The 13,842-nt window shown below is 48.1% G+C and overlaps 1 protein-coding gene across 1 annotated transcript in view; it reads left to right on the forward strand.

The window, feature by feature from the left end:
- The first annotated feature begins 2,530 nt into the window (after nucleotides 1-2,530).
- NET1 (neuroepithelial cell transforming 1) overlaps nucleotides 2,531-13,842 on the forward strand; it is a 38,007-nt gene continuing 26,695 nt past the window's right edge. The window contains exon 1 of the mRNA XM_026044301.1: nucleotides 2,531-2,545. Coding sequence (XP_025900086.1) covers nucleotides 2,544-2,545 — 2 coding nt within the window. The 5' untranslated portion in view covers nucleotides 2,531-2,543. The remainder of the gene's footprint in view (nucleotides 2,546-13,842) is intronic.

The raw sequence follows: 13,842 nt of genomic DNA on the forward strand, positions 1-13,842 counted from the left end.
TGGTGGGTTTCGAAGCATTTCGTCCGCTCGTGCCTCAGTTTCCCCTCGCTGCCCCGCGGTCCTCCGGCGCGGTCCTCCAAGGCTGCGGCGGCGGCGCGAGGCGCCAGGGGGCGCCGCGCTGCGCGGGGCCGCTCCCGCCGCCTCCGCGCGTCTCCTAGCAACGCGCCCCTCCCGCGCCGCTGATTGGTCGCGGGCGCCGCCGCCGCCATTTTCAAACGCCCCGGTCGCCGCCGCCGTTGCCGCCATTATCCGGTGCCCGGTTCAAATCCTCGCTTTCCCTTCCCATGGAGGCCGAGCCCGCGGGCCAGAAGCTGCCGCGGCGGAGGCGGAGCCGGGTCAGTGCAGGGGCCCGCGCCAGCCGCTCGCCAGCGGCCGACAGCACCCCCGGCGGGGCCGCCTCCTGCAGCCGGTAGGAGCCGCGATCCCTCCCCGCCGGTGTCCCGCACCTTGTGTCCCTCGTGAACCTCAGACCCACGGGGACCCTCCTGCCTTGTAACGGGGGAGGGAAAGAAGGTGCTTTCCGGCCTGTCTTATAACGGGAACTACCCCCCATAGTCTTATATAAGACCCCAGCCCGACTCAGCTATAGGGAGTGACTTATTTGTTTACTTTATATGAGCATTTTGCCCCTCCAGGCCACAGGGAGCTCCTCATCCTGCTGCCTTTAAGTAGGGGACACCCCCTTATCACCTGGTGACTGCAGGGCACCTGTTACCCTCCTGTTTTATAAGGGGGCGGATGACACCCCCAATTCTATAGGTGTCCTTGCTGCCCCCCTGCCTTATAAGGGGGTGCTCTCTAAGCAACACCTCACCTTCCTATGCCATAGGGGTTCATGGATTTAGGGCATCCCTGGCTGCCCCACGGAGGGGCTTCCTTGCCTGTTCCTATTCCATATGGGTTTTATTGTGGAGGAGAAGGGGGGCCCCTGGCCTATAGGGGACCCCTTCTCCCATCCCCTAATGGGGAGGGCGGCTGGTCCTGTCTCTAGCCCTGAGTGCCAAATTCCCCTTGGGCTTCTGTGCAGGCTCTTCCTTCCTCTGCTGTGGCTCGTGAGGATATCGTGGCTGTTTGGAGGAAAGAAAAGGGGCCTCTCTGCTCCCTAGGGTGGCTGTCGGTGTGACTGGGGGCCGGACTCTCTCCTACCCGCTCCCAATGGGGCTCTATGGGAGCGGGTCTCAATTAAACCGGGGGCCTGAGGCTGCTCGGCGGGGATGACCGGGCTGGCTGGGTCCCCTTTTGCCGTCGCCAGCTTGGCCTTTGGGGTCGCTGTGGGCTGTCATGCTGAGGAGGTCATGCCTTCAGCGTGGGGAGACTTGCTTCAGCTCCAGGCTCAGCCCTGGCTTTTCCTCTGCATTTTAATTGCCTCTGTGTGCCGTCTATTAGAGCTATTCCTATGTGTGGGGCTTGGAGGGCTTTCCTAAGGCCACCCCGTGGAGGAGACTCCTTCCTTGGATAACCAGAAGCTCGTTTTTTCTCTGTTAACCCCCAAAATGATACCTGGGTCTGCTTATAAGCAGATCCTGCCCTATCGGTGGTTGATCCGTGAATGAACCATCTCCTTCTGACTTGAATCCAGACAAACCCAGGTAGATCAGAGGTACCTTGGGGTTAAGAAGGGACCTTTTCCAATCATGCTGGAGGAAAGTGTCCTGCTGCCAGGGAAAGTGTCCTGCAAGCTCTGGAGATGCTTTCCTCAGATACATGGATACCCTAAACTGTTAATTTAAGATAGTGGTTGGCAGTTGGCTTAGGCTAGGAGAAGGGAGCACAGCTTCAGGCCTTCTATATGCAGTGATCTATAGAGTCCCTAAAAATCCCCCACTTCTGGCAAAGGGTTAGTCTTGCTGAACTGCAGTCTCTATCTCCAAGTGCTGCGTGGGAGCTGAGCTTCCCCCTCAGATGTGATCAGGGACTTTTCTTTACTGCTCTAGGGTTTTTTTTGTCCCCACTCTCAATCCTTTACAGCCCAGCCTGGAAGCTGCTTCTCGCTGCCTGGGTTGTAGTGGCCAGAGATGCTCCTGGTTTCCTTCAGCCTCATCTGCATCCTGCAACTGGATGGAAGAGAGGGGACTTGGGCTTTGTTTGGGACCTGCTGCAATTCCCCAGAGGCTGGGATGGATTTTCTTTATTTGATGGCCTTAAATCAAAGCAAGTTAAACATCAGCGTGCTTGGTTTCCATAATGGCTGCTTTTAGTAAGCACAGTGTGTTCTGCGTGGCAGAATGTTTTGGTGAACTTGAAAAAGCGAATGTTTTCATAGAAACACGCTGCAGTATCAGCTTGCACCGCCGTAATTACCGCAGCTGAAAAGCGTAACGTGATTAAAGGCTCCAGCAGCTCGGTGAGGTGATGAAACACGCTGGCTGTTTGTGGGATGGTCGCACATTCCTCTGCAGGGCTTGTCCGTGTGGAGAGGCTCGGCAAAACGGCGATAAAACGGCAAGAACTTGACGCAGATAAGACGTGTGGGTATGAAACCTTCATCCGGAGACTCTCACAGGCAAATTGATGCCAGCTCAGCAGCTAGACGTGGTCTTTTGATGTAAGTAGAACAATTCAAGCAGTCACTGACTCAAGGCTTGTTTGCAGAAGAGTAGAAAAGTTTAATTAGTACGGGCAATCTGGAGATCTCTGGCCCAACTCTTGCTCAAAGCAGCTTCAGACTTAGGGCAGTTTGCTCAGGGCCTTGTCCAGGTGAGTTTCCAGTACCTCCAAGGATGGAGATGTCCCAATCTCTGTGTCTCTCCGCTCCAGAATCTGACCACACTTATTAGATAAGCAAGTTTTTCAAAACAGGAGTTTTCTGTGCTACGACTTGTGCAAGTTGCCTCTTTTTCCTTTGCTGCAAGTGCCCAGGAAGGCTTCTTCGCTCTCCCCATTCTTTTTAGGTAGTTGCAGACAGGAATTGGATCCTGCCTTCACATTCTTCCTGAGCAAACCCAGTCTCCCCTTATTCACCCTGTGTTGCAGTCCCTAGGCCATTTTGGTAGCCCTTGGATGGATTTATTCATATTTCTTATACTGGGAGGCTCCAAAGTGAACCCAGTGCCCTTCTGAGGTCTCACAAACTCAAAGCATCTTCCCTTGACGTGCTTGCTGTGGTTTTGCCAGCTCAAGGCCAACCAACTTGCTGCAAACCACTAATAGCAATTAATTTAATTTTTTTGGCCCCTTCTGTTCTGTTGGCTAAGCATTAACTAGGGTAAAGGGAGAGAATAAACCCCAGGAAGCAGTAATTTTTTAACTACTTCAACCAAATATGAAAAACTGTGTCTTAATCCCGAGTGGTTGTGCTCCAAGAGCCAAATCCATTAAAATTGGCCAAACTTGCATGAGGCTGGTGCTGGATAGCGGGTGATTTTCTCCCCGTCATTTGTGATCACCTCTAGCCACCTGTCACCAGCAGCATCTGTAGCTGGGACCCTGGGCTATGGCAGGCAGAGCTGGGCTATCCAGCCAGCTGGGAAGAGCTTTTCCAAGCAGGAAAGACAGAAATTTGGGGGTAGGATTCAGCTGGGCATCCTGGAGAACTGCACAGAGCGCTTAAGTGTCTCCTGCAATCTAAGCAAGCATTTCTGCAGCAGAACTGAAATATATTTAAACATACGCACAGTGATTATTTTTTCCCCTCCTTTCCTCCCTCCTCCAGTCGATTGGCCCTAATTCCTGCGAGTGTGAACGCACGCCTGGGAAAGCCTTTTGTCTCCAGCCCTGAAATCCAAGCCGGGAGGAGGAGCCCCCTGCCCACCCGTCTGGTTTTAGTCTAAGACCTCCACAGGCAGAAAAGCGGCTCCAGTTACAGGGCTGAGGCCTCGGCCTGAAAGGGTCTGCGAATGCACCAAATACATTCAGCGCTGTTTGAGGGCGAGGTAATGTCCTTTATTAGCTACGGCCTCCTGCAGACGCTGCCTTGCTTGTGCCCTCCCAGGGCTGCAACATTCCTGCGCCTTCCCAAAGCTGCTCTTTCGGGGAGATTATTTGTTTAAAACACGCGCTTAGGTCTTGTGTAAAGCGTCGAGTTTCACTTCTGTGAGGTTGTAGATTCCTCGCGCTCCCCGAGGAGGGGTATGCGGCCTGGGAGGTGTGAGGGGATGTGGTTTGGACAAAGTATTTGCAGTCGGCCTCTTGCCTGTATAATCACACAAAATTGTGCCTAAAAAAGGGGAGGAGACGGTTTGTAGAGTGCTGGAGACGATGACTTCATGCAGTTATGAACAGCGAATATTTCCTCTGATAGTTATGATCTGTGGCCTGCTGTCAACATGTTAATATCTTATAATTTCTCCCTCCATCTCTTCCCTTCCTCATCACCAATGCCACTAACTCTTGAATGACCGAGTGAATCAGCTTTAAGGTATGGACAGGAGAGGTAATTGCTCTGTTAAACAGAGGGAGAGGAAGCTAAGGATGTGCCCAGAGCAAGACAGGTCCCGAGGGTGACGGAGGAAGGGATTTACTGAGAAGATATTCTGCTGCCAGCTGATTTCTGACCCAGAATCCACATGCTTTTCCAGGTGCTGGGTGAGTTTTGATGAACCTTGTGTCCCCAGCTTTAGAACAGGGCGAAGAAACTGCAGGTTGGCCCCTGGGACAGAGTTTTTTTTTAAAAAGAAATCTTGTTTTGGGTTCTGTTTACTTTGTAATGTTGTTTATAGCTTCGTAGCTAATCTAATGGCTGGAGGTGAAGCCAGGTAATGCTGACAGCTCAAGGGCTTGTTGTCTTTTCTGAGGGAACACACACAAATAAAAGACAATGTCGAGGCCTCCCTCTCACGCCAGATGTGGTACCTGGGTTTGCATCTTGCTCTTGCAGCCTCCGTGCAAGTGTGGAGGCTTTGGAAAGGAGCTCCCTCCAGCAGGGAAGGCCCAGCATTTTGCTGGGAAAAGACAGACACCCTCTAGCTCCAGCCAAAACTGGAGCCTGCAGAATCATTTTTATCTTTTTTCCAGACTCAGCTTCTCTCCAATATTTAGAAACAATCTGCAGCTTCCATATGGCAGGAGCAGCAGTCGCACAGGGCTGGAGTGCTGCTCTGCTGGGCTTTGGAGGACAGAAAGGGACTGTCATATGTGTCTTGTTTGAGGTCTGTCTCCTTCCCCCTTTCCCAGCACTGGCACATCATGCCTTGGTAGCACAGAACCACAGCTCTTCTTGCAACCAGGAATCCCATAACTCGAATCCAGTGTTTTTCTCCTCCTGTGATCTGCTGGCACCAGTGGTCCTAGACCTATAAAGAAAGTGTGACTCTGAAGATGACGTCTGTGTTGCTTTGAGACGAGTTGTCCGCAACGGGAGAGGCTCAGACTGCTTGTACATATTCATCTACTTGAGCATATTTAATTATAAGTATCAGTCTTGTTAGCTTTATATAGAAGGATCAAAAGAAACTAAAGGTTTTATGTGCATATGTGAGCTATGAGTAGAAGGCAGAAGGATTTTCATTTGTGAACTCTTGGCAAAAAAGATGATGTTGTGTTCAGTGCCTGAGCAATAGGTGGTCTGAAGGATGCTGGGGTGGTCCTGCTTCCCCAAATCTGCTCCGTTTCTGAGCCCTCGCTGTGGCTGTTCTTGTCACCGTGCAGTCACACAGTGAATTGGAAGGGGAGTTTTCCATTAAACCAGCACCCAAATGAGTGAGTTCTTGCAGTGGACCAGCCTCCTAACCGTGAAACATCTGAAGGGAAACACTGAAAAACTTTATATTTATCCTTTTTAAAAAATCCTATGTGAATACCCCTTTGTTCTGCACAATCTGCTGCAAATTTGGCTGGCTTGTATTTATTCCCTACACAGGCTTATCCCCTTTAAAGTTACTTGTTTGTTGGCCTGTGACCTGAAACTATTAAAGGCCCGGTGCTTTTGATGGCAGTGCCTCTTTCTTTGCTTCTCCCTAATTATGGCTTTTCTGAAATGAATGTTTGTTTGTTCTTGATCTGTGATTAAAGCCCATTTTCCATCCGACTTTCTTGAGCTGGTAAAATAGTAATGGACGAGCACTAAGGTGTACTTTTCCTCCCTATTATCACATCAAAGTTAGCCCAAATGGAAACTTTTATTTCCCAGAAGAAGGTAGCTATTAAAGTGTATCACTTGGGCCTCCCTGGAAACTACAGTGTAGCTTTCACAAAACATCCTTATATTACCACTGGGTTTTCTTCCAAAAAGTGTTGTGAGTGTCAGAGCCCGAATGGGTTTAAGGCACAGGGGCTTTAAATGCCACCCCTTTAGTCAGCTGATTTTTCTAGAGACATCAAATGTATCTTCCTAACGGTCTGTCCCATCTTCTCCCACTGCTGCTCGTGCTTCTCAGGTCTCCTTTACCCAAGACCTGCACAATATTTTGGCAGCAAGGAAAGGACTAGGAACAAAGTATTGCCACAACTGAGGGACTTCAGAACTAGAGCAGTGAACCTGTGATGTTGTGTGCTCTCTTCCTATAAAGAGTGTTTTCCAGTGAAATGGGATCAGTCTAGTAGCCTTTTATTGTCTTTCTCTAATTCTGAATATCTAAGGGTCTACTAGAATCCAGTATGTTGTCCTGTGTAGCAAACAGGAATGAAATGCCTTGCTATCAGCGGGCTCAAGTTATTTGTTGCCCTTTCATTTGCAATGAAGGGTAGTTTTCAGCACTCTCAAAATGCCTTTGCAGGAGAGTGCGCTGCAGATAACACTGGTCTCTTTAGTTGCTCTGTGTCAATGATAGCCTGACTTGTTATTGTCTGGTAAAACAGAAGTCGTGCTGCACTTACCGAGTAATTATCTTTGCTCACAAATCATTATCCTCAACATCAAATTACTTAAGCTTCACTGTTATTGCTTCAATTAATATTTTCAGGGCAAGCTCATCACAGGTGCCTTGCAGAACGCTCCCTTCAGATCAGTGTGCGACTCAGAGCAGATGAAGATAAGATATTACAGCTACTAGTCCTGCAAATCCAAAGATTAGCACAGCATCTTGCCTGTAAACATGATCTCTTCATGATAAGAATAAGCCCTTTGGTGCTCTTAAAACCAGGGAAATAATTATGCTGGAGTTACCATCTCCCCAGTGAGGGATGTTCTTAATTGAGGTGTCTCTTTGGACTGGTCTTGCTTGTGACCTGGATATTTGGCATGGGCTGTTATGAGCCCACAGCAATGAGGAGGCTCAATGTGATGGGGCTGATCAATCCCACAAACTGTGAACTATAAAGATCTTAATAAAACGGATCTTGCTGTTCTTAGTGGGAAAGGCCAAGAAAAAGAAACCAAACCTTGTAGTCCTGAGCAGGGCAGAGGTGGCTGGCTCTAAATGAGCAGAATCATTTGGCTGAATACCAGCAAATGGGAGGTTAGCCAGGCATCTGCATAGGTTATCTTAATCTCAGGAGGAGGCTCTGCAAGTCTTGGTTGTATCCCGTGAATGATCTCGAGTGCTGCAGGGGAAACTGGAATAACACGGAGATGTCTCTCCCAACAAACTGAAATCTGTAATGCAAGAGATAACTGGTAAAGATGGACAAGGAAATACAAGAAGAGAAGGAAGAATTTAAAGGAGTTGAAAAGAGTTGCATAAAAATGAATTATTTTATCTCATTTCTTTCAAGTCTAAGGGGCAGCAAAGGTGAAAGCAGGAACTGTGTGGTTAAAAGTACCATGTGTGATGACAGTGCTGGGGATACCTTTACCTGAGAGAAAGAGGGATGATGAGGGATGTTGTGAGGCAACTGAAGATGTTGGCAAGTTGGTTGATTCTTGACGAGTATTTTTGATTAACATAAAGAAAAGTGATATAAAATGGCAAAGACTGCTTCCAAAACCTCTTCCTGCCCAGGTGGACCCATCAGACCCATTAGCAACTTGCCTGTTGTTCATTGTATGCCATGTTCACGACATGCAGAACTTGGGCTTTTCTTGCTCTGTGGACATCTCAAAGTACCACAAACAGCTGTCAGAGAGGAAGGTACCATGAGGATGACCATGATGTGATCATCCATGGAGGAAAGGGTCCTCTGGTAAGCATGGTGAAGTCCTGCAAGCATCATTAATCCCTGCTGAACCAGGTGAGGAAAACTAACACCTTGTCCTGCTTCTCCACGGGGACAGTATTTGATGAGCTTAATAGAGCAGTGTGCACATCAGGGGACAAAATCATTAATATAAACCCTACCCTGTGATGAGCTATATTTTAATTTGTGAAATGGTTTTGTGTAGGAGGAATGGGGTTGTGCATAGGCTTGAGAAAGCGGAGAGCCAACACACTGCAGCAGCTCCCCAAAGGGGGAGACCCAAGTATCCCTGTAGGAGGAAAGGTTGGGAAAGAAAATAAGGGAATAGGGATTAGGAGCAAGAAGCAGCTTGTTTGGGCTGAAGAAGAGACATTCACATTCATGGTAGGAGAAGCTGGGGCTGCTCTTTCAGTAGTGGTTAATTTGTGGGACATCTTCAGCTGCTGCTGGGGGCTCCAGCTTTCTGAATGTCAGCCTGTGTGCTCCTTTATTTGCCTCCTTTCTGTTCCTATCCAAGTGAATGCTGGCATTCATACCCGACATCCTTCGGGATGTCAGGACTTTCGGTTTCTCTTGTAGGAGGCAGCTTTTCTCAATTACTTTTGGTTTCAGTTCTCTGGACAACTCTTTCTCTCTCGGAGTTATTCAAAGCGAAACCTCAAGCCATTAGGATTTGCAAGTGTTTCCTCTTTCTCTGGGCTGAGTTTTGGGAAGCATTTGCGTGTGGAAGGACATGAGTGTTCTTTTCAGAAGTCCCCAAGTAGATGTCTTACGTCTACTGAAGACACCCTCAGCCCTTTGGAGGTAACAAATCTCACATGTCAAGCTGTTGTGCGTCTTCCAGGTCGTAGAAAAGAGTGTTTCTTGGCTTTTCCACAGCAACGTGGGCAGGAAGCTGCAGATTGACCCACAGATCCTTCCAAAGGAAGATAACAAACAAGCACAAATTTGGAAAATGACTGAATAATTTGTATGACTGAAAGCAGAGCTCCTGCTGGAGGATGGAAGGAAGAGACTCTTGGGGGTACCAGATTAGAGAGGGAAATTTTCTTAGATTTGATGGTGATGACTATGTTGGAGGTGGCATCTTTTGGATGGTGGTAGTGGCTGTTGCCATCTTTGGTGGTAAAGAAGCAGATTTTGGGAGTCTATGACTGAAAGTACGTGCACTGGGTGTGCTGGGGGATGGCAGTTTGCCCTCTGCAACTCCAAATCTTGGATGGACCTAGACCCTGGAAGGCTCCTGATGGACATTATTGTGCTGAGAACTTCTGTCCTTACAGACCAACTTGTTAATTTGCGAATCTTCCTTGCTGCACATTTCAGCAATGCTTTTTCTCCTAAATAATCACTAAGATCTGAAAGCAGTGAATGCAAAGCGGAACATGACCTCACCCAAACTGACAGCCAAATTCCCAGCAACTTCCCAAAAATCAGGATTTTACCCAGAACAGCTTCATACAATGGCTTTATTTCAAGTGCTGGTCAGTTAGACAGCCACGGAAACCCGCTGTCTTGGCTGACTCCCAAGGATTTCCTCTCTGGATCCTGGAAGAATTTCATCCTTACTGTTAATTCTTGCTTCATAGCTCTGTTATCAGTTGGCTAAAGCCGCTTTTTGCCTCCTCTATTTTCCCTTCACCTCCTCTCTTCCTTTCTTATCAGATCTGCTAGTATATATATTTACTTTTATTCTGCATTAGCTGTAAATTTGCTCTCATCTGTGCCCTTGCTCTGAAGAACCAGCAAGAAACAGAGTTTCTGGTAAGTGTCAAGTCACAGCAGCAGCAAAACTCAAAGAAAAGTTTTCAGTAGAGGCAGCAGCAATAAGGGAATAGAAGCAGGGAGAATAATATGTGGAAGGAAAAACTTTTTTCCAAAAGGAATGTGATAGTGACATGAGCAAGACGAGAAATGAGATTTTTCATATAATTATTTTAATATTGATAAAGTTGTGCTCTGATATTATTCTGTTATTGTAATAGCAGAGCCTGAAGTGGAAGCTGAATGCAGAAAGGGCTTCATGTGCTTCTTGAGGTGCAATAAATGTAAATACGACAGCTCTGTATTAAAACAGAGGTGTAAGATGCCCCAGCTTAGAGCAATGCATGTAGTACATCCTGAAAAAGTCTCCAGGCGGGTCTTTCAATCTGAATTTGGCTTGGAAAATGGTACCAACGTGGTGCTTTTCGGGTGGAGTTTGGTCCTGCAAGGGCAGGTTCTGCAGCAGACTGGTCCCCATGGCTTCTCCACAGGGTTTCTGCTCCATATCCACAGCAGATCCCGGCCAGAGCTGTTGGAAAATGTGGAAAACCCAGTGGTCTCCTGGCTCCCCACATCCTGGTGAGAGGGGAAGCACCCTATTAAAAGGTGCTCACGTAATTGCAGGCAATTATCTGACCAAACCTTCAACTTTACCAGCAGATGGACAGGAAGGTGGGTTTCATCACAGACCTCAACTTCCTGCTCTCCTGCTCTCTTTGGGCAATTTTATTTAAAGTTTGACTTGCTTGGAAGTCTTCCCAGGAATTAAAGCAAAGGCAGAGACCTTTCCAGCAGTCTAACTGGGAGAGAAAGGGCAAAAAGAAAAAATAACAGGGTTATTTTCGACCTGGAGGCAGAAGTTGGTCTCGCTGTCCTCCTGTCCCCTTGGAATGGTCTCACTGTTCACTTCTCTTCTTGATCTTCATTGTGGTGAGGCTATAAAAGCCAGTAAAGTCTGTGCTTTTGCACTTTGTTTTTTTTTAAATGTAGTTAAAATTGCAAATCTGGGTGGGCCCCGCTCGTGTGGAGGAGAAGCAATAAACTTGGCTGAAGTTTCCTGCGTGTTTCGGCAGGTCTCTCCAAGGACAGACACGGCTCGTTTTCCTCCGGAGCTGCCTTGTGCTTGGATTCGCTGCGGTCTTTTCTTCACCCACCTCCGGGGCTGAGGGTAACAGTTCAGGTTGTGCAAAGTTGAGAGAAGGAGGCTTGGAAAAAAGGGCATGTGGAGACTACCTGAGCCCTTGAGTCGGGGAGGAGGAGGCAAGAAGAGACTTGGGCTCTTCCCTTTTTCCTCTATTTGCTTGGGCTGTGGTTACTGCAAGCAGGTTTGTTTGCTGGGCTGGAACACACCTGAACATGAGACCTGAAGGATAAAAACTTCTATATATAGATATATACACAAACATATATACTTAAGGCATCTATATAGAGATATATACATAAATACATGTATTTAATATTAGCTACTGCATTTGAGCAATGGCTGCTTTGCTGCGGTGCCTGCAACAGCAAACTCTGGAGTGAGAAATAAGGGTCTGGTTCAGGCTCTGCCTTCCCCTGCCCTTCGGGAGCTGCCAACTGTGCCATTAAATCCTCTTCCTCTAGATGTCACCACGAGCTTGGGCAACGCTTCTCCTCCAGCTTCATCCCAAGGCTCAAGGCTGGTAGGGTTCCTGCGTGGTATTTGCAATAAATTGACCAGTCAGGCTGCATTTGGGATTGATTCTGTTTTCCAATCAAACACTTAGTGCTTCCCCGCCCTGCTCTGATGAAGGGAAATAATTTCTTTAATGCTGCAGGGTGATTATTCTTTTTCCCCCCCATTTCCCCCCACTGAATTTCTAGTCTTTCATGCCACCTGCCTTCCAACCGGGTCCTTTTCCAAAACCGCATAAACAAACTCTGCTCCGGGGTGGGTTCAGGGGGGAGGAAAAGCACCTGAGCACGTTGCAAACGAGCACGCAAACATGTTTGGAGCGCTCTGGGCCCCAGCACGTGGGTGGCCTGCAGGAGGAAGGCACCAACCCCGGTGTTTGAGTCTTCATCACGTATCTCTTCGCTTCAAAGCTCTTCTGTGCTCTTGCCTGGGTGGGTCCAGCTCTGCTTCTGGCAGCCCAATATACCTCGGTCTTTGGTACCAGAGAGACCACAAGAGTCTATCGCACGTGATTTTTTTCCAAAGGTCTCAATCCTCTTTTTTTATTTATAATTGCTTCCATACCATTCATCTCAATAAAACAAGCTGGTGTTTTAGCTTGCGCTGTGGACAGGCCGCTATCCTGAGCAGGAGGCAAGTTGTGATGTGCGACCTCCTCGATGCACAACAGCCTCAAACCCTCTCCTCCCACCCAGATCTACCCACATAACGTTGTGTGATGTTGCTCGTTATTTCAACTAACGCATCTCCCACCCTGACTTTGGCATCGTTGCGATTTCTTACCCTATCTAAAGACCCTCCTGTACCTCCTAGCTGCATATAGGCCTGTTGCAATGCTGGCTCATATACATAAGGGGGTGGATTTGAGATTAATCCTTTTAATATTCAAGAAAACTGCTTCTAGAGGCAGAGTGACCTGTGCTAACTGCACAAAAATGGTCTCTTGAAAGGGAATAGCTGCTTGCAGGAGTGGATGCAACGCAGGGCTTCCCGTGCACGTGTCCGGCAGAGACTCAAGGCTCTTCCCAGCAAGATGCTCTTTATTTCCCTTGCACCAAGAGATTTCCTTGGAGTGTGGGCTGCCCGTTTGTTTTGCATAACTGGAAGGAGCTATAAAGCTTTTATTAAAACTCTGCTCCTCCTCTCTGTCATTAAGGCATGAAAACAGACTTCAAGTGTATTTATAGCTGGGCCAGGGAAAGAGATTAGAGGCTCCTGTCTGAGCTCTCCTTTCTCTGTCACCAGGCTGGCTCATATGGTTTCCTTGGCCTCAAAGCAGCAACCTTTCCCTTCCAGCCTCCATAAAATTATCCCCCGAGGCTTCATTTTCCACGTCTACTGCAATAACTGCATTTTCCCCATTTCTTAATCCTTCGCCTGTACTGTTTTGTCTGCGTTTCAAACCCTCTCCCTCTTTGCAGGCCTCTCCTCACTCCCTTCCTTATTTGCTCTCGCCTCTAAAACCCCCTGTACGATCAGATATCCAGATGACAACGGAGCTATGTCATTGCTGCAAAGATAATCCGGGCTTTAGCCTGGGGCCTAACCTGATCTTCGCTGCCCAGCTGAGAGAAGGGAAAGGCTCCTGAAGGGCGACTCTGCAGCCAACACTCCCACCAAGTCACCGCAGAGCTGTTCCTCCTCTTGTGCTTCACCCCTTGGGGAGAAAACAGGCTGTTTTGGCACAAAACTGGGGGAGAAAACGGGGTTTGGGCACAAAAATTAAGATGTGCTTCTAAAAGTCGTGCGATCCTCTAGAGAATTTAATTAATAAATAAGTTCTGGGGGTGCTTGGCCTGTGTCAGCCCCGCACGGCTTGGCGTGTTAGCGACTCGCAGCATTAAGTGCGTTTACTTATTCCTACATTTAATAGGCAACAAATGAAAGGGGCCGCCCCTTGGGAGAGCAAGAAGCATTAAACAGCCTCCCTTGAAGGAGCAAAGTCCACCTTCAAGCCCTCGTAATGTTTAAATATTTAAAATATGAAGTCACTCGGTTCTGCCTTTACCACCCACCTACTAGGGCCTGTTTCTCTTACAGTCTTGCCCTGCAATCCCGGGGACGTTACACTATCCATCCCCGCCCTGCAGCCGTTTCCTGCCACCTCCTCACTCCTTGGTATTTTTCTACTTATTTTTTCCCCCACTTGTGGCCTTTTTTTGCGTTTCCTAAAGCTCCGTTTTCCTCTTGGGTGCCTGGATCCCTCAGCTTTTTGTGCTCACCCAAATCTTCTGCTCCCTTCCTTTTCCTTTCCCCTCCCCTGTCTGCGTTCAGCGCTAACTCTCTTCAGCCTCCCAAGCACAAAAACACAGGGCAGCTTTTTATAACCTTGCTGTAAATAGAAAGAGGTGAACTTGAACGTAAGAACTGATGGAGACTAAGGTCAGTCTAATACATTTTTCCAACAAAGTCCACCGTGGGATGCTTGG

Source organism: Nothoprocta perdicaria, unplaced genomic scaffold (assembly GCF_003342845.1).
Source record: "Nothoprocta perdicaria isolate Ctin4 unplaced genomic scaffold, notPer1 scaffold_359, whole genome shotgun sequence".
NCBI classification, from domain to species: Eukaryota; Metazoa; Chordata; class Aves; order Tinamiformes; family Tinamidae; genus Nothoprocta; species Nothoprocta perdicaria.